Source organism: Thamnophis sirtalis, unplaced genomic scaffold, assembly GCF_051295495.1.
Source record: "Thamnophis sirtalis isolate CommonGarterSnake01/CBP01778 unplaced genomic scaffold, rThaSir2_p1.2 scaffold_7, whole genome shotgun sequence".
Classification (NCBI taxonomy): domain Eukaryota; kingdom Metazoa; phylum Chordata; class Lepidosauria; order Squamata; family Natricidae; genus Thamnophis; species Thamnophis sirtalis.
In genome coordinates, this window is record NW_028261387.1 from 757,525 (window position 1) to 781,171 (window position 23,647).

The 23,647-nt window shown below is 39.4% G+C and overlaps 1 protein-coding gene across 2 annotated transcripts in view; it reads right to left on the reverse strand.

The window, feature by feature from the left end:
* Window positions 1–23,647, reverse strand: part of DENND1B (DENN domain containing 1B) — a 160,067-nt gene that overhangs the window by 135,231 nt on the left and 1,189 nt on the right. For both annotated transcript variants that reach the window (XM_087719184.1, XM_087719183.1), the window contains exon 2: window positions 21,597–21,661. In XM_087719184.1, the coding sequence (XP_087575310.1) occupies window positions 21,597–21,661 (65 nt within the window). The remainder of the gene's footprint in view (window positions 1–21,596; window positions 21,662–23,647) is intronic.

Genomic DNA, 23,647 nt, shown 5'->3' on the forward strand with positions numbered 1-23,647 from the left:
CATTCTATTTACGTTTAATATTATTTTACAGTTCAAATATATCAGGCCAGGGGGCAGATTAAAGACATTTTAGTAATCAATAACTGAAAACCTGATTTTTGATTTTCATTTTCCATTTTACACCACCCTATTTCAATAGCCAAAGAGGGGGAAATGCACTCATCAGTCACCTGATGGAGTAATTCAAAACTTAACAAAACAGGGCTAATGGGTGAGAATTGAATTGAAAACACCTTGACAAAGAAAGCAATTTCTTTTCTTCACACTCCTCTGAAGCTGTGGGTCGAACCATCAACAGTGAGGGGCCATCTGTCCCAAGGGCCTTCCATGTCAGCACAAGCGCGGGGGGGGGGGGAATTAAATGCTGTTCCACATACATTTAAGTATTGATTTATCTATGACAGGCAACATAGCTGAAAATCTATGTTTTGACGTGCTCCTCATACCAGTCTTTAAAGGCAACACTAAACTTCCGATAAACAAAGAAAACAGGTTAACGGGGTTGTTGCAGAAGAAATAATCAGTGCTACTCCAACTGCTAAAAAAAGATCTTTTTAAGGAAATGTGCTATTAGGCTAAGTTGTAGGCCTTCTCCCTTGCGGTTCTGATCCACACGCACCTTACTTTTGACCCATTGCTCTGACTGTGATGTTGGCCCCTTAGAAGGAACTGTGGGCAATCACCCAATTTTTATTTCCGTTTCCAGAATTTTTAAAAATGATATATTATGAACATTTTATATTTCCCAGAGCTTTCAGATTGTGGAGGTATTTAAATGTCAAATGTATAAATATACACGTTTCCCAATCCAAGTAACCCAACATACAATCTCTGCTATTAGCCAAAGTCCTGAAGTTGTGAGAAGGCAGAGTGGCTGACAGAGGGAGGCGAATGTCAGGAAAGCAGCACAGATCACACATCTCAGGTTTACTCTTTTCCACAGTTCCAACTTATAGTTATGATTTTCAATGGTTTTAGTAAAGTTGAAAAGGCCACCTAATATCTTAACATTAATTTCTGCAATATCTAAAACAAAATAACATAATGCCCAAATCATCTGAATTGTAATTGTAATATGACAGACTAGGAGAAATACAGCTGTGTGAAAAACTCCTGCACCCTTTCAGTTTTAAGCTGTATTTACATGTTTAATCAACTTTTCACTCATACAAACCATGCAAAATTAGCACTTTGATGAAAATTTCTATACTCGGATTGAGATGCATAATTTTTTATTAACATAGCCAAAGTCTTTTTAAGGTTTTGAGTGAGTTCATGTGCTAAAACAAACACAACTTGAATTTTTGAGAATGTTAGGATCCAAAGTAGCCAATCAGGAGTGAGCTTTGGCTGACCAATCAAAATGCACAGAGGCTAAATCTATGAGCCAATCGATGTTGTCATACTCCCTGAGCATAAATAGGCATGAAAAGCATCGAGAAATTTAATTTAGCTCCGGCTGCGGGCAAGGATGATGGTCTTTGCTTTCACCAGTACTGAGCAGTGGCAGTGCATCATTGTGCTTCATGAAGAGGGTTACTCCTGTACAGAAACAGCCAAGAGAGTGAAATGCCATCACACCACAGGGATCAGAGTGGCTGAAAAATACCAAATAACTGGTTCAGTTCATGACAGGCTCAGTTCTGGAAGACCAAGAAAGTCAACAAAATGGCAAGATTGGGCTCTGCAACACATTTCGATGGCTGACAGGAAGCTCAACTCACCTCAGATTACAAGAATTTGGGGTGAAACATGTGATGTAAAAGTGTGCACAAGCATGTTGTGTCACAGACTACTTGCCAGAAGGCTCGAAGGCTGCAGGGCTCAAAGTAAACCTTTGCTCACAGAGACTCACCACCCTCGTCGATATGTGTGGGCCAAGAAGTATGCCAAGTGGACCAACGAACAGTGGGCCAAGGTCATCTTCAGTGATGAGAGCAATTTCTACTTGACTGGGAATCAGTGCAATAAGTATTTCAGAAGATTTCCAGCTGAAGAATTTAGGCCGCACTGCCTGAATCTCTCTGTGAAGCATCCATTGCACGTGATGATCTGGGGTTGAATCGCTGCTTCTGGTATTGGTCGGATACAAATCGTGCAGGGAATCATGAATTCCAAGCAGTGTGTTGAAGTCCTGGAAAAGACCATTCTTCCTTCAGCTCAACAACTTGTAGGGAAGGACTTTTACTTCCAGGATGACAAGGCTCCTTGTCATTGAGCCAAGTCCGTCCAGCAGTGGATGAAGAAGCATGGTGTTCGACTCCTGGATTGGCTAGCTCAGAGCCCGGATTTGAACCCAATTGAGAACTTGTGCGCCAAGATTGGTTACGAAATAAGCAAGACGCTTCCGAAGACCAAGCAGGAGCTGATTGAATCCATTACTGCAGCCTGGGACCACATTGTCACCAAAGATCCCGTGCAAAGGCTTATACAGTATATGCCGAAGTGATGCCGCCTGGTGATAATAGCAATAGCAATAATAGCAGTAGACTTATATACCGCTTCATAGGCCTTTCAGGCCTCTCTAAGCGGTTTACAGAGAGTCAGCATATTGCCCCCAACAATCTGGGTCCTCATTTTACCCACCTCGGAAGGATGGAAGGCTGAGTCAACCCTGAGCCGGTGGGATTTGAACCGCTGACCTGCTGATCTAGCATAGCCTGCAGTGCTGCATTTAACCACTGCGCCACCTTGGCTCTTCGATAAGCAATAAGGGCTGGCCAATTTCATATTAGTAACCATGTTTGGTTACCTAAATGGTCCTTTTCAAACAATAAAAATGTTAACAAAACACTAGCATCGGCCTTAGTAATTGCAACACGTATGCCACTGGGTATGCATCGGTTAATCTGTTTTCATAGTCATTGTAAGCATGCAAGAAAATTCACAATCCCCATCCAAACAGCACCACATTGCAAAAAGCTTGTGCTTTTCACTTAAAAACCATCAGTGTTTATTTAAATATAACAATATTTGCATAGCAGTTAGCATAAAATATCATAAAATCAATGGGCTATCTCAAAAATGTCATAAACTGTAAACCATAAACCGTAAAGTGTGCAGGACTTTTTCACACAGCTGTATTTATTTAATCCTTGATTAATGCCTAATAGCAAGAATATAGTTAATTAAAAGCAAATCAACACAAATTTTGTTCAAATACCATTCATATTTTAGAATAAATCCAATTTATTTTTTGGTTTAAAAAATACTACCTAAAAGATTGAAAGAATTAGCAAGTCAGGAAAAAAAAAAGAATTGGGACATATGAATTCTGAGTCACCAAGAATCGTGACAGAATGTAGCAATGTATAAATTCCATAACTAAGTTAATATTCATCTACTTTTATTTCATTATGAATATGAAGCCAGTTCTTTATTTCAGAAAAAAAAAATTTACATTCAAACTCAAACAGAACACAGAAATATTACGCATGCAATGAGAAAAAGCTCAAATCGTTTACTAAAAAAATAGTTCATATTTGAGATTCTAAGATTAAATAGATTACACAACAGCATATATTTTTATAAAATATATGCTAAAATATGCTATTTTGGATGTAAATGTAGCATATATTTTTGTAAATATATGTTACGCTTAAGAAATATATGCTACATTTCCGTCTGAAGATTGTGGGTTCCTATTAAAAATTATAGATGAAGACAAAAAGTAAACCACACAATTCATCTAGCCAACAACTTCAAAAATAACTTTCATATATTCATATTTTTAATTTGTATATAGTTAAGAAGAAAAAGAGTAACGATTAACTTAGGCCAGTAAATCTGACCATGTGGCTCTCTGTCTCTTAAGTGACACTCAGTTGTTCCATCAGATATAATTGGATTGGAACTAAGTTCCAGAGCACTTTTAATGCCAAAACAGAATCAGGGAGGAAAATGTCCTAATTTCTTTAGCATTACAATTGAGAACAGCTCACCCCTGGCGTTGTACAATAACAATGGCCACCCAAAGACCTCTGTGTTAAATCAGGACAATCTTCCCACTCTCTGCCAAATAAATTATTTGAAAGACATTCATAACATGGTTTGTTAACTAAAAAGCGCCCAAGGAGTAATACCATTTTCTACCCATGGAAGAAAAAAAAATCCTAGGAATAAATGTAGTTAGCCGGAATAGTTAATTAGCACAAAGCACAAAAACCCATAGAAAGACAAAGGGATGTTGGTATTACTTCGGGAGGAAAACTGGTGTAAAACCCAAATAATTAAGAATTATGCTTGAACTAAAGACCAAGGAACAAAGTTTCCTCCGCTCTTCCTTGCACTGAGAGAGGAAGAGAAGAAATATTCACGAGTCAGAAGAAATTCAAAGTCAATAGAAATCGTGCCTCTCCTGAGAATCCCCGTAAGCAGCCTGACAATCATTCCCTTGACCCGTTTTCAGTAAACAATACCCAAAGTGCTTGGAGAGGATTTTCCCTGGCCTTGTTCATCCCACCCTTTGCTGATCTCTTATTTTACGGTCAAAGGTTAAACTCCTGACCTCTCACCCCTAAGGCAAGTCCTTCTCCCCTCTTGCATCAAAAGTTTTTCACACTGTGCAGCATTTAGACTAGCCCCTTTCCTCTGGAACAAAAGCCCCGTCTTTGTACTCCTGGTTTGGGCAGGGAATCTGTACATCAGAGGATGCTGCTTCTACTTAACATTCACAATAACTATATTGTGAGGCCCCAGTAAAGCCTCCTCTCTCAGTGTCTAGACTTTCATCCAGCCAACCAGAAAAAGAAAATCCTATCAGGCACTCAACTGAAAATTAACTAAGGTATCCTGTTGTGAACCTGATGAAGATGTTATTTGAACATACGGAAAAACTTTCCATTGTTTAAGCAGAAAGATAGGAGGAAACCTTAATAGATACAGGCCTTAAACAATCAGGGCACTAATTTTTTTAAGGCTCAGTACACGGATTTTATCAGTATGCAAAGTACCTGCATTGGTGTTCTTTTAAAAGGTACGCCCTATAAAATTTAAACTATATGTCATGGGGAAAATGTTTTTCTCTAACTTTAAATCTTGAGGAAAGGCACCTTAAAAAAACCTTAAAGCTTTTAAGAGTCAAAATAATGACTAAAATCTTTCAAAACTGGAATGAGATACACTCCACTATTGCATCATCAAAAATGACCGTTGGCTTACCTGAATGGTCATTCTCTAGGCGCTGCGGGAGTGTCCAAGCAGGGGTTCACTTCAGCTTGCTGCCCCAAGGACTGAGTTTAAACTGAAGTTAACCCATGCTTGGACACTCCAAGCAGCGCCTAGGTGAATGGTGGGGTTTTTCCAAATTGAAGAATAATGCGCCACCGTAACTTTAGCTTGGGATGTTAAAGAAAATTTAAACATTTTATCAAATGATAGGCCTATATGTTGAGATATTTAGAACAAGCTGCCCAGGCACTCCAGCCATTCATGGAGAAAGGAGCTTAAAGGTCCTGCTGCTTTTTCTGAGGCAAGAAGATTTAAGGAACTCTGTTCATCCTGTATCTAGTTTGCAAAAATCAAAGAGACTCAATGCCGACTGGCGACCACGCAGAGGAGGGCCTTCTCGGTGGCAGCTCCGACCCAATGGAACAATCTCCCTGTGGAGATTCGCACCCTCACCACTCTCCAGACCTTCCGCACAGCCATTAGAATCTGGCTATCCCGCCAGGCCTGGGGCTAAGATTGCACCCTCCCGAATGGTATGAATGTTGTGTTTTCTTTTAATTATGTGTTGTCGTATATGTAAAAGTCTGTTTCCCTCTTCCCTTTCGGATGTGAGCCGCCCTGAGTCCCCCCAGGGAAAAGGGCGGCATACAGATAAACTTCTGAATTCTGAATCTGAATCTGAGACTCAAAATCTTTAAATTAAGAGACCCCCCCCCAGGGCTTCTTTTGTTTCTATGGAACTAAAGAGACCCCTCTCCTGATTACACTTGGGTTATAATTTGAAAATTATAAAAAAGTGACTTATGACCATTTTCCATACATCCCCATGGTGTCACATGGTTTATATTCAGATGCTTGACAACTGATTTACGACAGTTGCCGTGTCCCCAGGGTCACGGGATCCCCTTTTGCCACATCCTGACAAGCAGAGCCAGATTCACTTAAGAGTCATGTTTCTAATATAAGAACTGCAGTGATTCGCTTAACAAACATGGCAAGAAGTCGTAAAATGGGGCAAAATTCACTTAACAAATTTCTCAATTAGCAACATAAGTTTTGGGCTCAATTGTGGTCGTACATTGAGGACTTCCTGTACTCAAAACCACCTTACAAGCTTTACTGTTGAATTGCTGTTTGAGTATGAAACGCCTCATCCCACATTAGGCACTATAAATGGGATTTCTATACTGATCGGAGGAGCATCTTGGGTTCTGGCCTTTTATTCATACAAATCCCCCAAGAAAGTAACAGGTTAGCTCAACAGAGCTTAATAAAAGGCCAATTATGTCATCTTAGAAAGTTCTTTACTTAGCTACCTTACTGGTACCGTGCAGAAGGCTATTTCTTTACAATCTCATATAGCTTGATGCTCGAGTAGCCAAGAGTTTGTTTCATTATTAGTGGAACATTAGAGGATCAAAGTAATAAATGGATTATTAGTATATGCCCCAAAATAAATATAAGTACAAAAACACTTTCTGTAGGTTGCCATACTCAAAGATACTTTGGCTGATAGGTCGGAAGACTTTGAGGAACACTCAAATCTCAATGTTTTCCTCATTGAAATCTATTCATTAATGCATTAAATTTCTATGCTGCTCATCTTGCTAAGGCAACTCAAGGTTCCTTACAGTCATTCAATAAAAATATCATATAACGTATTAAACTGTACAGTTAAAATTCAATTGACCAAGATGGAAAGGAGGGGAACAAAGTACACATGGAGAGGATGTGGGAGCTCTCTAATCCGTTTACTGCCTCCAGGACGCCGCTCCGCCATTGGGGTCCCAGACCAGTTGGCAGGCAAAGCCAGTTCTTCAATCCCTTTTGGAACCCTAACAGGATGGATACAGATCTCACCTTGAGGGGCAGGATGTTCTAGAGCAGGGGTGTCAAACTCAAAGCTGGATCCAGCCAGTGGGTGTTTGGATCTGGCCCATGGGCCTGCCCTGGAAACAGTGAAGGACTGGCCTGCGGTACCTCTGCCAGTGAAAATGGAGCCCAGGAGGGCTGCGTGCAGCCCACCAGGGCCCCATTTTCGGCCACGACAGCCTTCTGCAGACCTCTGCCAGCAGAAATAGAGCATGAGTAAGCTGTCATGGCCAAAAATGGAGCCTCAATGAGTGACATCGATCTGACCACGCCCACCCTTGCCACTCCCAGTCCCCCCCCCCAAGGTCAAACACAACCCTGATGTGGCCCTCAATTAAATCAAGTTTGACACCCCTGTTCTAGAGTGTGGGCACCAAGACAGAAAATTTCATCAGTTGAAATTCGTTGACCAACAGGAACTGCAACAAAACAATGTCTCCTCTGCCACCCTGGGTTGGGCATGCTAATCCCATCATGGTGAGATGGTTTCACAGACAACCTGGACCCATGCCATCCATTGGCTTTAAAGGTTATAAACAACACCTTGAATTGGACCCACAGCAAACTAGCAACTGATTGCCTTACCCACTGCTAAGTATCTTAGTTGAGCATTAGAGCTAAAATCTAATTTCTCTTTGAGAAGTAGCAAACCTTCCAAGGGGAAAAAAATCACAAAATTTCCAAACCACAATTCTCCTCAGTATAGCACTATAGATCAGTGCTATAGGGAAATGAGTGTCAATTATTTTTTTTAAAATGTTGGTATTTGAGAATTCAGTTACCCTTTCCCCCCCAAAAAATAAGACAGGGTCTAATTTTCTTTTGGCCCCTGAAATAATAAGCGCTTGACCTTATTTTGGGGGAGTGGTCTCCTTGTGGCTGCTGCTGTATTGCAATATTTTCAGGGAAGGCTTCTTTGCAGGGGATGGATTACCATATTTCTCAGAGTACAAGATGCTCCAAAGTATAAGACACACCTAGCTTTTGGGGAGGAAAACAATGGGGAAAAATCTGCTTCCGTCTCCCATTCAAAGTCTATATCATAATGGTGTGGCTAAAACAAGTTACTCATGGTTTTTTGCCAAAAAAAGTTATTAATCCCCATCTCCACCTGAAGAAGCATTCAGGTTAACATTCTTCTGTTTACCAGATACTCAACGATACTAATATTCTATTTTTAACTGCACAGGGCGTTACTAGATCAAAGCGCCCCGAGGCTTCTACTTTAAAAAGCCTAGCTTTTTCCCTTGCTTGCACCTCCATCCCTCCACCCACACCCTTTTTTGTTGTTGTTGTTGACTGAATTGAATTAATTCCTTGTCAATTACTTTTATAAAACAAATAGATGAGAAACAGCAATATACTTAGCAAAATTTATTAGGTCTGCAGATATGGGCATCCACATTACAACCAGTGATGTCAATTAACACAACTAGATTTCCAGAATGGTTTATTTTATTTTTTCCATCAAAGCAGAAGACAGTATCAAAATAGAATAAGGAGTTGTAATCATTCCTCGCAGGCACAAAACAGGCTAGCAGGAGTAGGCTACAAGTGACTGCTCCGCTCTCCGCTGATAATTGCCAATTACCAGCAGGGGAAAAAAAGCTGGCTGGGCTGTTTTTTGTCAGCAAGCAAGAAATAAGTGTTTTCATGGCCTCCAAAAGAATAGGGGCATCACCGCCTGAGCCTTACCTCATAGCAGAGTCACAACATAGGTACTTAAAAAAGACGAGAGGCTTCTGTGTGATGTCACTGTTGGGGTTGCCATGACTCGTCCTACTTTGCTGTTTGCAGTTAATTTTGTTTCAGGGTTTAAAATATTTATAGATCATCTGTTTCCCTAATCAGGAATATGATGTATTATTAAAAATACAGGACAATAAAACTGTTGCCAAAAAAGCAAAGGAAATTTTATTTTTAAACAAACCAAAACAATGCAAAACTGATCAGCAGCCATGAAAAACCCAGTGGAACAATATAGTTTTTTAATTAAATGTCCAGAATTCTTAGGAAGCTCAGCTACTGTTGCATCATATTGTTAGTTCTACAACAAACTAAGAGTCCATTCCTTAGTGAAAAGGTCACATGAGTACACGCATGATGTGTTAGTAGGATCGCACTATATGCCAGTGGGAAACGCTGGAATAAGTAGGAAGTAAGTAATAATTGGGGCCAGAACCCAAGGCTTGCAAACTTACTATGATCTTTCTGACACTTCGTTTTCCATCTCTTTATCTTTTTCAAAGACCCCTTTTTATTATCTCCACTCTCCACAGCAGGCTAAAGCAGTGTTTCTCAACCTTGGCAACTTGAAGATGTCTGGACTTCAACTCCCAGAATTCCCCAGCCAGCGAATGCTGGCTGGGGAATTCTGGGAGTTGAAGTCCAGACATCTTCAAGTTGCCAAGGTTGAGAAACACTGGGCTAAAGGAAAGGGGCAGATTGTTTTCTGGAAGAGATCTGAATTGCTCACTAATTGCTTACTTTTGGAATCAGGCTGAGAACCAGGCCAAGTAATGCACGTAGCCTTGAGACAGTAAGTTGCCCACACCTACTCTAAAAACAGAGCACATCGAGATGAAGTAGGAAAAATATCTTCAAATATCTGTGAGATTTTTTTCTAGTGTACAGTGGCCTGGATCAGACATGGTCAAAATAACAGGAAAAAATCGGTAATCTTTCCCTGCTTCTATTTAGCTTTATATCTGAAGAGGATCTCTGGCACGTTCTTCATAGGGTGGCATTTTGTTTGACTGTTTCTTCTGAGCTTTTGGCTCCTGGGCAAGTCCATGCAGGTTTTTTGGCAAGATTTTTCAGACATGCTTCCCCGCTACATGTTTCCTAGGGCTGAGAGAGAATAACTGGCGCAGGGTCACCAGAGCTGGCTTCATGCCTAAAGCAGGGCTAGAATTAGCAATAGCAATAGCAATAGCAGTAGACTTATATACCGCTTCATAGGCCTTTCAGGCCTCTCTAAGCGGTTTACAGAGAGTCAGCATATTGCCCCCAAAAATCTGGGTCCTCATTTTACCCACCTCGGAAGGATGGAAGGCTGAGTCAACCCTGAGCCGGTGAGATTTGAACCGCTGAACTGCTGATCTAGCAGTAGCCTGCAGTGCTGCATTTAACCACTGCGCCACCTTGGCTCGAATTCACTAAGTCCTGGCTCCCAACCTGATGCCTTACCATTGAACCAAACTGATTGATTAAATGTTTTAATAATTACATCCAAAACTATGCTTCAATAAAATGCCACACTCATATTCCAGAAAATTGTGGTAAATGTCTTATTAGTTACGATATCTCGATTACTCCCATTCAAAATCAACCCCCTTTAAAACTCCCCTAACACGTGCACTTTCAAGAAGAGGATTTTAAAGGCTCATGGATCTTTATCACATTAGGCCATTCCTCCCTAAAAATAAAATAATTGTCAATGGAATTAATATTTAAATCAGTTTCAGCTTTGTTGGGATAAAACTAGAAAGCTCTTTCAATCTCCTGATATTTATTAGAGCCATTACAGAATAATCCACATTTAATCTTATGTGATTTGTCTCTGCCATTTATAATGTAAATGTATTCAAGATTACTGGTAATTCATCTCAATGTAACTGCTGTGAAAAATGCCGCACATATTTTTAGATTCCATCAGCCATTTTTTAAAAAATCTCTTTAACAAATCAAGAGTTAACTATTTCCATATCATATTGATTCCAACTTATAACAATAATGTTAGAAAGGATATGGAATATTTTTGTTTCCCTGTCCCATATTTCTTCCAGGAGTTTAAAGCAGGGGTGAAATCCAGCAGGTTCTGACAGGTTCTGGAGAACCGGTAGCGGAAATTTTGAGTAGTTCAGAGAACCGGCAAATGCCACCTCTAGCTGGCCCCAGAGTGGGGAGGCAATGGAGATTTTGCAGTATCCTTCCCCTGCCACACCCACCAAGCCACGCCCACCAAGCCACGCCCACCAAGCCACGCCCACAGAACCGGTAGTTAAAAAAAAATTGAATTTCCCCACTGGTTCAAAGCAATGTACAGAGCCTTTCCTCCTGCATTTTTCCCAACAGCAATCCTGTGAGATAAGTTGAGCTACAAAATGACTGGGACAATCTCACCAGCTTCCACGGCTGAGGATGTATTTGAACCTGAATCACCCCAGTCCTAACCCAACACAATCCCTCTACTACATTGATTCACGGTTCTTTATTCAATCGTTTAGATATTTGCTGAAACCACTCACAAGTTGGGACATGCCAAAGAGTTAACAATTACATGGTGTATAATACATTCACTACTATTTATTACTTACTTGCTGCTAATTATTTACATACCACTTACAGCTCATTATTATCAATGACAGAACTAATATTTGCACTATGTGATACATGCACTATATAATAAATTATCCATGCTGCTCCTGTGAATAGTCCAATTAAAAATGGCTTTTTATTAGATATATGGGATACATATTGGCAAGGTATATGATTCAGCAATTTAGAGCAATACATGGCATTCAATAAAAAGGTAAGTCTGAAGTGTCTTGAAGTGTCTTGGCAACATCTAATGTTTGTGTCGTATTATGTTCAGCAGACTGTGTTTTTCTATTGTTGGGACTTAGATGAAGGTCAGAGCACTTTTTATGGCCAATTCATGCAAAACTCCACGTAATCCCAAGGGGTTCACATACTTTTTCTTGCAACTGTATTTGTGGCACCCTAATAGAACGACTGCTCTGCAGACAGATGGTTCTTAAAGACTTTTTTGTGAGAGTGGACCATGTACCAACCTTTCAGCAGCATGCCTTCTTGAAGAGCCCATGAAGGAGTCCATGAAGGAGATGACAACGAAGTCCCACAGATTTATGGTACAGAAGACTTTAATATGTTTGTGGAGTCAGAGGCTGTCAGGAGTTCATAGCCACAATGGACCGAACCAACCCAGATTTCTTCTGACCCAACTCACTGGGGGGGGGGAAGGGGGGTGTCACATGTTGAACCTGCTTTTTATCTCAGAACACTGGCAAATGATTGGAAGTCAGGAGACATCATCACCTGCCTCTTCCCATATACAGATCACCCCATTTGGAGGTTCTCTTAAACTTGTGGCTCTTGCTCTAAGAGGAGGTAGCAACTATAGCTTTAGGGCAGCCTTTGCACAGGTTTTACTTAATCCACAAACTGCACCTGAATTTGGATCAGAAGGATCGCAGCAACCCGTGCCCTAGTCACCCCCAAGTCAGCTTAACGCATTGTATCTTACTAGTAGTCATGCTGGCTAAAGTCTCTGGGTCATGATTCAGCATCCTTGGGATGGCCAGAACTTCCACACTCCTTAAATAATTAGCATTTTCCCGGTTGTGATGAAGAGTGCTACACGAAACACCTTACGGCTAGAAAATGAAAACTAAAACAACGGCAATGGAGATAGTCCTTGTCTACTAACTGCATTTGGTTCCAGAAAAATGACCATACATGAGAGAGAGGGAGAGATTGCAAAGACTGCGGATTCCTTGCCATCTCATCCAGGTAAAGTTCTCTCAGAAGATCCTGTGCCTGGACATTTGTTTTCTTTTGTTATGTTTTGTACCCCATCCCCCATCCGGCCCAAACAGAAATATTGCTTAAACAAGCTACTTCTTCTTAATTTGCATTTCTCTAGAATACAGCACTTCCCTAAAAGGTTCTAGCCACAAGTCCCTAGGGAGTGGGCGGCATACAAATTTTTATTAAAGTTGCAAAGTTAACAAGTTGAAGTCTGCGACCTTAATGAATCTGAGACGGTTACTAAATAAGGACTATCGATGCTATGAATTCTTCCATGTATAAATTATAAGGCGAACAGACTTTGAAAAAATTCCCTTCTCCAATTCAGAATTCTTTAAAAGCAAACAATGTAAACTTTTATATTTCTGTTTCTATCAGCCTCATGGAATCAAAACCAATTCTGCTTTAGAGCGAAGCTTCATTGACAGAATCTTGCAAATATTAAAGTACAGTTCTCCTCTCCCCCTCATCTCCTTTGCAACCTAAGAAACTAGAGAGGGTAACTCCTGAGATTCCTGCCCATCCACCCTCTAGCTTGGGCTATGCTGTCTCTTCTCTGACTGTTTTCTTGGCAGCATCCCTTTGCCCAGTCTCCCAAGGTCCTTCCCATGTACCATATAGCTTCATTAACAGGACAATCTGTAAAAATTAAAATCAACTTACTTCTTCCCCCCCCCCCACCATGTAAAACCTAAAATAAATGTATTCTTATAGTCAGGATATAAAGTATATGAGGTAAACTTTCTTACAAGTTGCAGAAATAGGTACGGAGTAAGTACACAAAGAGGAAACTGCTAGAATTAACAATGAAAACTAATCTTTGACCCACGACAACACTTGAGTCCAGAATTATCATCCTAAGTCATTGGCGTCATTAAGTGAGGTGCCATGTGATTTCCTGGCTTAGTGATTCCAATTCTGGCTCTCCCTGTGTGATCGTAAAGTGGAGCACAAGGCGCTTTGGGGTTGGACAGGTCTGACGCAGGGCCTGCATTGCAGCACCTCCCCGCCTTAAATGTGTCTCGCGCCAGGCCTTCCAAGACATCTGATCCCTCCCTTGCACATCCTCCTGCCGCACTGAATTTCATATCCTTGGGTCTCATCCGCCACTTGCCTCTTCTGACAATCACCTTAGAGTGCCCAGCTGATGCAACACGTGGCCTTTCTGCAGGGGCCACCATGCACCATTCTAGAACAGTGTTTCTCAACCTTGGCGACTTTAAGTCCTGTGGACTTCAACTCCCAGAATCGGCTGGGGGATACTCCGTCTTATACTCTGAAAAATGTGGTACATAATATACAAATAAATGTTATTCTACATTTAGGGTGCAAACTCAACTTCTGCCTTGTTTTTGAACAAGTTACTTCTTTTTTGTAATTACACAGGCCTCCACACTATGGTCACATTTATAAATTTGTCTATAGGCTAAAAAACTGTTTGTTGTGCCTTAAGAAGATAATGAACCAATTACTAGGAGAGATAAAATACAGTTTTCCCCTATTCTGCAACAATCAGCAAATGCAGAAAGATCAAGCTCTTAGTCACTAACCAGCAGATTATCAAGACTTCTAAACTTAGCAATATTCACATCGTAACTTTATTATAAATCCAAAAGTTGGGGTAACTTCCTCTAGGCATTGTGCAGGTTTAAAAAGTCAGCTTCTGTAAATGAGCCAAGGTTTAGGTAAGGTTCAAAATATATTAGAGTTATGACAAAAGTGCACCACAATTTGCCTATTTAAGGCAAGCTTGGTTGAAATGATCGCATAAGACTTCCTATTTGTTCAATAGTCGTACAAAGATATATGTCTAAATTTAAACTAACAAAGGAATATACAAAAAAAAAATCCTTGTGTCCATCCTCTCCTATCATTTCTATATTTGGAATTCAATTTAAACATAGCCTTTAAAAAACTAAGCATACAAGCCAAGAATTTTCTCACGCAGCCTCCACTTTTTCAGGTGATCCAGTCAAACTGAATATTGTTAATATTGCTTGTAAAAGAAATGGGTTTTATTTGTATAACCCAACCTTGCTACTTCACATGGTCGGTCGGTCATGAAGATTCACTGAATTTTTGAGAAATGCTCTTTTGAGAAATAGCCCCATTTTATTACTCCTTAGGAAAAAATTAACAATCAAAAGTATGGTAATAACATGTATTCATTAAATAATTGCAAGCACTCTGACACCAATGACACTAAACACAATTGGCAATTTTATATCACCACCTTTCCTCCATCAGTTGAGGGTGGCTTACTTGGAGATCTTTATCTTCTCATACTGTGGGATTCTCCTCATAACAGTAGTCCTATAAGATTGTAGAATTGTTAGAACTAATCCAGAATTATTCAGCAAACTCCCATAGCTGAGAGGGGACATAAACCTGTGTCTCATCAATTCTAATAGAACCTCTTACCTACTACACAACCATTCACATCCTTCACATCACCTCTCTCACTCTTCCTCAAGCCATAAATAGAATACCATATATCATATTATGTGTGTGTGTGTGTGTGTGTGTGTGTGTGTGTTTTGTATTTGTGCTGATAAATAAATAAAGGGAGACTAGTATAGATCTATTTCAAGCTATTTAGCTCTCATCAGCTAGCCATACCCTTACTGGGATTAGAACCTGTGCTGTATTGCATCTTAGGCAGATGTGTTAACCATTAAGCCACAGAGTTCTTCTCCTTATCAGCTGAGCCAGGCAGAAAGGTATATATTTAAAGTCACAACCCCTGGTATGCCCAAATATGGGAGGAAGTTCACTGCTTCCATTCTCTGTCCATCGGCTCGTCACAAGAGACCATCCAGACAGAAACCCAATATGAGAGCTAAATAGCTTGAAATAGATCTATACTAGTCTCCCTTTATTTATTTATCAGCACAAATACAACACAAATGTAACAAAGGCAACAGTAAAAATATTGGGTTTCTGTCTGGATGGTCTCTTATGAGATATATAGCCAACCAGCAGAAGCTATGTTCCACCAAGCCTATCGGCTATAACTGGCAGCATACATAACAGACTATTAAAACATTTTACTCACACACACTTCTATACAATATATTAAAAACTAAGGGAGTCACAAAGCCAAAAAGGTACATGAAGATATTAATGTTTCATGGGTGACATTATCGTTCATAGGTACCACTGCAAATATGCAGAAGGACTTGACAAAAAAGATTTGGCTTAGATTAAATTCAGACAGACAGAACAATCTGGATGATCTACATTTGAGTTATACTGAAATTGAAAATGATTTCCAAAATGTATTATTTGTACTTGGAAGTCTTCTTGAGGTTAGCACTCCAAAGTAACATATAAATTAATCATATGCAATATGAAGGACAGGAATAACTCAATAATACGCATAACATAAAAACAGTCAGCAAAATACTGTTAATGTACATTAACGCAAAGGTCCTCTCAATATCTACAACCATAACATAAGTAGATTCATGATAACAAGGCAACCGTTTTTTAAAAATTCTATACTAAAATTATTTTTAAAGAACAATGAAAATCCCAGCAAAATATTAAAGTTGCATTATTCATATGAGCATCATTTTTGCTTCTTGTTGCTCAGTCTTTTTAGAAGACAATATTCTCTGTTCCTCATATTTCCCAGCAACATTTATGACTGTGATGTCACACTCTAACCTCTACTTCACAGCAAGATCAAGCACAGCCAGCAGATGGGATAAGAAAAAAAAGAACACCCATTTAAAATACAAATCTCTTTTATAAAGAAGAAAGGAGTGCAGGAGCAGACAATGAATGGGTCACATTTTAAGTATGATATATTCAAACGCTTATCCTAGCATGAAAATCCATTTAAAGCTAAATCTGGGTAACTGATGAATGCGTGCATTTTATATTGGATTCATAAATTTAAGTGAAATATTTTTTTAAAAAAGCAACAGAGGCATAAAATTTAGAAGAGCCTAAAATCAGCCGCAGGAATAAACAGCATTACCACCTTTCAAAACAGTGGGAAACATCAGTCTGAATCTTTAATAAGATTTTTAAATGAGGTTCATGGAGCAGAAAGGACAAATCCTTTACTGTTATTCATCAGTCAGGCCTTTATTACAGTCAATGACCAAAATTCCACCTAAAAGGCAGAAACTGAACTTACTGAACTGAACTATAAGTTAAAAATAAGCAGTAACTTTCGTTACAGTGGCTTTATAAACAATAAAACAAAGCTTGGTTATATTCAAAGAGACTGAATCATATTGGTCCTCTAAGAACAGTATTTAAAATATATTCATATAATCCAGGAATTTAGTTAATATGGAGGATATAAAACATAAGTTTGGGCCAGTCACTCTTTCTTTCTTAGCCCAACACCTTACAGAATTATTGTTGTGGAGAAAGCAGGAGAGGGAGGGGCTGCTGGATAAGTTTACCTTTTAAAGTTATTTGTAAAAATAATAAAGGCAGGATTCAAATAAATAAATAAAATGGGACAATGCAACAATACTCGAGCTGTATTTCAACTGCTACTTCACCACATAAAAATATGTGAAAGTTCTCTGAACTTTCCTTCAAGGATAGCTGTTAGGTCCATTGAAACATGCTAGAGTTAGTAGTCTCCTAAATTTAGAGATAGAGATTTGGTTTAAACATTTTGCTGGTCTAAAAACTACTACTAAAAAAACCTTAAAAAGGGAGTGACAAATCTAATTGACTTTTTAAATCCTTAACATGTTGCTTGACGCCACCTACTTACAGGCCATCATCAGTAATACATCCTGTGAAAAACCATGACTCTGCAACTTCTTATAAATTAACTTCAATAAACTTTTCCAAGTTATCAGCCAGGATTGAGGGACCTGAGCCTACAGCCAAAAAAAAAAAAGCCATTTCTATCAGAATAAAAATATAAATAACCACATGCTGGTTTCCACTCTAATCATACTTGTTTCATGACAAAGGACCAAACTAGGCACACTTCACACCCCTTGGAAAATAGCCTTAGAAATTTAGGCTGTATTCTCCTTAGTTGAGCAAAAGAGCTATAACGGTGTGAACACCAAGTAAGAGTTGTGTGTAAACATTTGCTGCAAATCAGTGGTGGGTTCAGGATTCCGTTGCAATAGGTACACTGCAACAGGGCCAGGCGCCCACCACGTGCATGCGCACAGTGCATGCAAGCGTACCCATGGCCCATAATGCTCCAGCTGCTCAGCAGATCATCGCGCAGGCGCCATGCGCAAATGCTCCAGTCGGCTCAAATAGGTAAGGAGAAGAGGCGGGTGGGTGGGCCCTCCGGAGCACCGTACCAGAACGGTACCTGGTCCTGCTAGCATGCACCGATACGCCTGTACTGGGGTGTACCGGTTATAACCCCCCACTGCTGCAAATACTTTACAAACAGTCAGTCTAAATCTTGCCCTTTGGAATAATAAAAAAATTGCAGAGTTATTGTCAATTTTGGGGCATTTTGTTTAATTTAATCCTAATGGGCCTCACACTCACCACAGATAGGAACCCTATCCCCAATATTTAATCGATTGTTCATTTAACTTCCAAACATCAGCTCTAGGGCCTTTGGCAAATCCCAAAATCTTACTTTTGGAATAATTTATATTTGAAGTTCCTTCCTTACAATGAACAATTCCATGATTACCACACACAGATATAACTTATTTCCTATATGACAGTTAAGAGTTCTGTAAGTAGAATTATTTTTTGTGAGTCATTTTCCGTGTTGCTCAACCTAAACTTTCATGAATGGCTTAATCACATATCACACAAATTTGTCTTGCAATGTCAGAGGATAAGAGCCTGAAACTAGACTAGTCCACTTCCAAAACAAATAGCAGGTTCCTCCAATCCGAAAGATGGATAGTTTCAAGCTTGTTACATTAGAGAAACAAAAGAAAAAGGCACAAGTACCGTGTTTCCCTGAAAATAAGACGGGGTCTTATTTTCTTTTGACCCCCAAAATAAACACTTGGCCTTATTTTTGGGGAGGTCTTATTATTTTTCAGGTGCAGGAAGTGGCAAGCATGGTCACTTAATGGCTGCTGCTGTGTTGCAATATTTTTGGGGAGGGCTTTTTTCATGCACACACTCAAAAGCCCAACTGGGCTTATTATCTGGGAGGTCTTATTTTGGGGGAAACAGGGTATTTAAAATCTTATTGTCACGAGATTTAAATTTTCCATTTGATACCTAGCAAGTCACCAGATTTATCTCATTCTTTTCATTCTCTTTTTTAAAAAATACATTATTATCAGGGGTTGTGTGTCCCTGAGTACCTATAGTACCAGGGGTGGGTTTCAGCCGGTGTTCGTGCTGGTTCGCTCATGTGTGCTGGATGCATGCTGCGTGCACATGCGCAGTTCAATGGGAATTGTTCTGCACATGCACAGAACTAAAAAAAAATGGTGGTGGCAGCGACCAAGGAACCGGTTCAGGGGCGTGGCCAGCCTGGGTCGCTGCAGGTTCTGAGATCCAGGCTGGCATAACACTACCGGTTTGGCTGAACCGGGCCGGACCGGTAGGAACCCACCTCTGTATACAGTCCTTGTTTCCATGTTGATGAAAGAAGGCCAATTAAATGATCAGCATCCTAAGTAGGGTGGGAGAGTCAGTTGATCCTCTTGGATTTTGAAAGTTATTTCATAAATATTCCCTCAGCATGATAGCCACAGGGAGAGGGGCTGATGAGTCACAAACTGTCTATCATTGGTTATCATGGCTGGTCACAAAAATCATTTACCAGAAACAATGCTCATAAATATGTCCTCTATTATTCCCTTTAGTCTCTCAAGATATTCCTCATGACTTTCCAGGTTCTCTTTAGGTCTTTTTAGTAACATGAACCCATTTCCATGCAACGATGTATGTAGTTCAGGGGTGTCAAACTCGCATCGTCACGGCAGCATCACGTGACATATTGCAACTTTTTCCTCCTTTGCTAAACAGGGCATGGGCCATGATCTGCATGTTCAATTTCATTCTAGAAAAATGTTTTGGGTGGAAAAAAACCCCTTGATTTATAAAATTATACTTTCCATTTGGAACCAATGTTTAGAACAGTGTTTCTCAACCTTGATGACTTGAAGTCCTGTGGACTTCAACTCCCAGAATTCCCCAGCCAGCTATGCTGGCTGGGGGATTCTGGGAGTTGAAGTCCAAAGGACTTCAAGTCACCAAGGTTGAGAAACACTGGTTTAGAAGAATTTTCCACAGTAAGTGGAATGGTGGGCATGTCCCAGCCTTTTTGTTACTGAGGGTAGATTAAAAAATCATTTTACATATTTTAAATGTTTTGCCTAATTTTTACTTTATTTTGGTGGGGGAGGGGGTTTCCACTAATGTCTTAAAACCTGTTCCGGAATTTCTCTTGGGGAAGCATTGATATAGAAAGTCACACCATGCAAGGATTTTCCTATTTGCATTTTTCCAGGGGATGCAAATGTGGAATCCCATGCTTTTAACAAGTGATGCTTATTCTTCCATTTGCCTTTTAATAGTCTTTGACTTACGATCACAATTGGGATTGCCACAAACCAGGCAATCCGCATTGCCGTTTGTTAAGCAAATGTTACCGATCAGTAGCCAAGTATCCACTAATTCCAAACTTCTGTATACCTCGTCCCTCCCAGACCTAAACCCCGGTAGGACCTCCAACTCCCCTCACCCACCCATTTCCTCCGCATCCCTGACTTTTTGGCAGCCCTGCGCCTTGCCTTCCAAGGTGGGAAGCGGTCCTAGCCCAGTTCCCGTCACCCTCACCACCCTGCACTGACCCCCCCCCTGCTATCCTGTATTCTGCCATCCCAGCTCAGCTTCACTGTCATGTTCTTGCTCTCACTGTAGACGAGGCATGCCCAGCCTAGATTCTGGGTTAGCAGAAACAGTTTAGCCTTCAGAAGGATCGTGTTAGGAAGGCCAGAAAACTATCAGATACAATTTTTCTAGCAACGGTTTGGAAGGAAGCTTCTCCAAATAGTGCAATCCCCAAGAATGAGACCCGCTTAAAGAATGGTGCACGGTAGCCATGACAGAAAGGTGTGCCTCGCACCAGCTCAGCATGCCTGTCAGCCACTGCAGAACAATGCAAAAGGAAGTGGAGCTAGACATAAGGGAGTGGAGAGGAGAAGGCAGGGAGCAGGCCAAAGCTGCCAAGGCTGAGACAACCTGCACTCGCCAGTGGGGGATTAAGGTGGGAGGACATATAGGTGAATGGGGGCAGTCATAGCATTCTATGTCTGGTTGTAAGGACAGGTGGACTACAAAGCACCCAAATTTTGACCACATGACAGTGAAGGTGCTACAACATCCATAACTTCAGGAAAGGGTCATAACCTTCTTTATTCCACACCATCATAATCCTATCTGCAGAAATCAAGAACACTTCAATTTAGCTAATCCATATTCTTTACAGGGCTTCTAAACTTGGTATTCTTTCCAAATCCAACTTTAAAAATTAAAGTTTAAACCAACACAAAAATACCAATACATTTTGAGAAAAATATTTTATTTTATTACCAGATCTAAGTAGACAAAACATAATGATGTTACTATCCATGAACCTCGCCTGCCTAACATGGCCATTATCCACTGGCTATTAAAACAGTAATGGCAACCAAATTATTTAAACTAGCAGCACAAATGCTTGTGTGTATGTAGCCCAAGAGGGTTCCTTCTTAAACATCATAATTGTATGTACTGCTGAAACACAACTTACAGAATCCATTATAATGTGCAAATTGAAAAAAGGTTAAAGCACAAACTCACAGCAAACTGCATGCCTCTAATTAAATATTATTGTGGTTGCTACAGATAATAATAGTATATAAAACATATGTAATGTAGTAAGCTATAATTATATAGTTCTATTCCTAAAAATAACCTTAATAAAAAGCAATTAAGCAAATTTCCTAACTATATTAGTCTATCTACAATAAAAAAATATAACTTGTTACATTTTGCACAACTAATTTATATGCAGAACATAAAGGCACGTGCATTACCTTCATTTTCAGAAGCCTGGCATTTTACTTGTATCACCAAATCGAAGGTAGTCTGTGGATTTTCTCTGGAAGTAAAAACAAAATATCTGACTAGTCATGAATTGGTCACAAACATTTACATAATCTAATCACAGGAATGCTATGTTTGTTATAACATTAAACTGCATAATAGTATTGACTCATAATTACTTGTCTCTTAGAATACACAATGATTATTTACCAACCGTCCTTGAGACTTATAGAATTGCATTACAATGCAAGCTCAACAAATATTATTTAAGCTTGACTGTTGAAATTCATTAGATTATGTAATGGTTAATCCAGCTCTAGTACACTAACTCTCAGCACTGAATGACTGAGAGGGACAAAGAGGATCCTTCCAGGATAAACAGAAGTGGGAATTGACACTCAAAGTGAAGAGTTAAGTTACAACTTGCTGCAAGTTAGAAATAACATTTGTTTTACATCTTTAGGAAAATAATGGTTTCCCCTTACTTCATTAGGGATTAAAATAAACAGTATAAAATAGTGGTGAATGACCACAGGAAAATACACTCAAAGTACATATGTATGTAAACTATTGATATTCTATCCTTTATAATCCTATACATTAGCCAGTTCTTCTTTCAACATCTATTTCAAATTCTGTAGCTGTAACATGAAGGATTCTATCATTTCAGTGGGGGAATTGGCAAGTCCATTACCTTTCATTATGCAATTTCATTGTGAGTCTTGCAACACTTCCAGTATGCCTCACACATTATTCCTCCTAACTCCTGTAGATATTATAGTCCTCTGTAAATTTTCAAAGCAACTTCTATTGCAGTTCTAATATTTATTTATTTCTTACTGGCCATGTAGAATATAAAATATGATCTCACAAATATTATTATATATAATTGAAATAAATTGAATTTGATAAAGACTTTTTAATCAGTACACTCCAATGTTTAAATAACACTCACCTAATGACTTAAGGAAAGATTATCCCCATTTGGACATTATGGCGCAGCATGGATTTTTGTTTTACAATCAACTCTAATGGAATTTTGCTAATATTAGTTTTCCCTGAATCACATTTCCCAGTTGTGTTGAAATTAAACTTTCAAAATTTCCAGCCAATAACTCAAATAATTTATTCGCAAACACTAAAAAGTGCTATGGGTAATTTAAGACAGAACAACAACTGAGAAGTAATAAGCAAACTGTTACTTCCTCTTCAATAATTATTTGAGCTTGCAAATATTAGTGCACATGCAGATGAACATGTGAGCATCCCCTCCCCCCCAACTCTAATAAAGAAGTCGCCCTCTGGTTGATTACATAACTACTTGACCAAAAGGATGAATAAATATGTAAATAGAAGACCGGAAGTAGCAGATATTAAACAGCAACTGGATGTGCTACATTCAAGAAAATTAAACTCCACAGTTGTTTAAGGAAGCATAAACATATGTGTTGTGGAACACAAATTCAATGTATTAAAATAGTCATGAAATTATTATCATTTTACCAAATTTATATTCATGGGGCTTCTACCCTTAAAAATTATCAATTTCTGGATAAGATGTTCTGCTTCTTTACTCAAATACTATGTAAATACTATGCTTGCTCAAATAGAAATTAGTCCTTCTGTGAGGCTAACTTATTACTTAGCAACTGTATACAAGACTGCAGCTATAATAGGATTTGCAACCGAGCTCTCTCTCCTGCAATGGGTTGTGTAGTAAAGTCTGCTAACTCCAGAAGGAGCCACGATGACTGAAAAGAAAACTTCTATGATAAGAGGTTCTCCAACTACAACCACAGCTTCTTCTTCTTCTTTAGAAACTAGATAAACATCTCATAGGTCAATTTTCTGTTCTGTATTATAACTGCTTCTAGGCTTCCATAAAAAGGCCTTTCAAACTTTGTTACTTTGTACCATAAGGTATCACCAGTTCAATATGTGAACCAGTTCATAAAAGCAAGGGCTTCTATGCCTATTCCAGCTGACTCACCATGAACGGATCCTCAGTTTGCAAAACTATTAGAACTAGAGCAGAATGCAA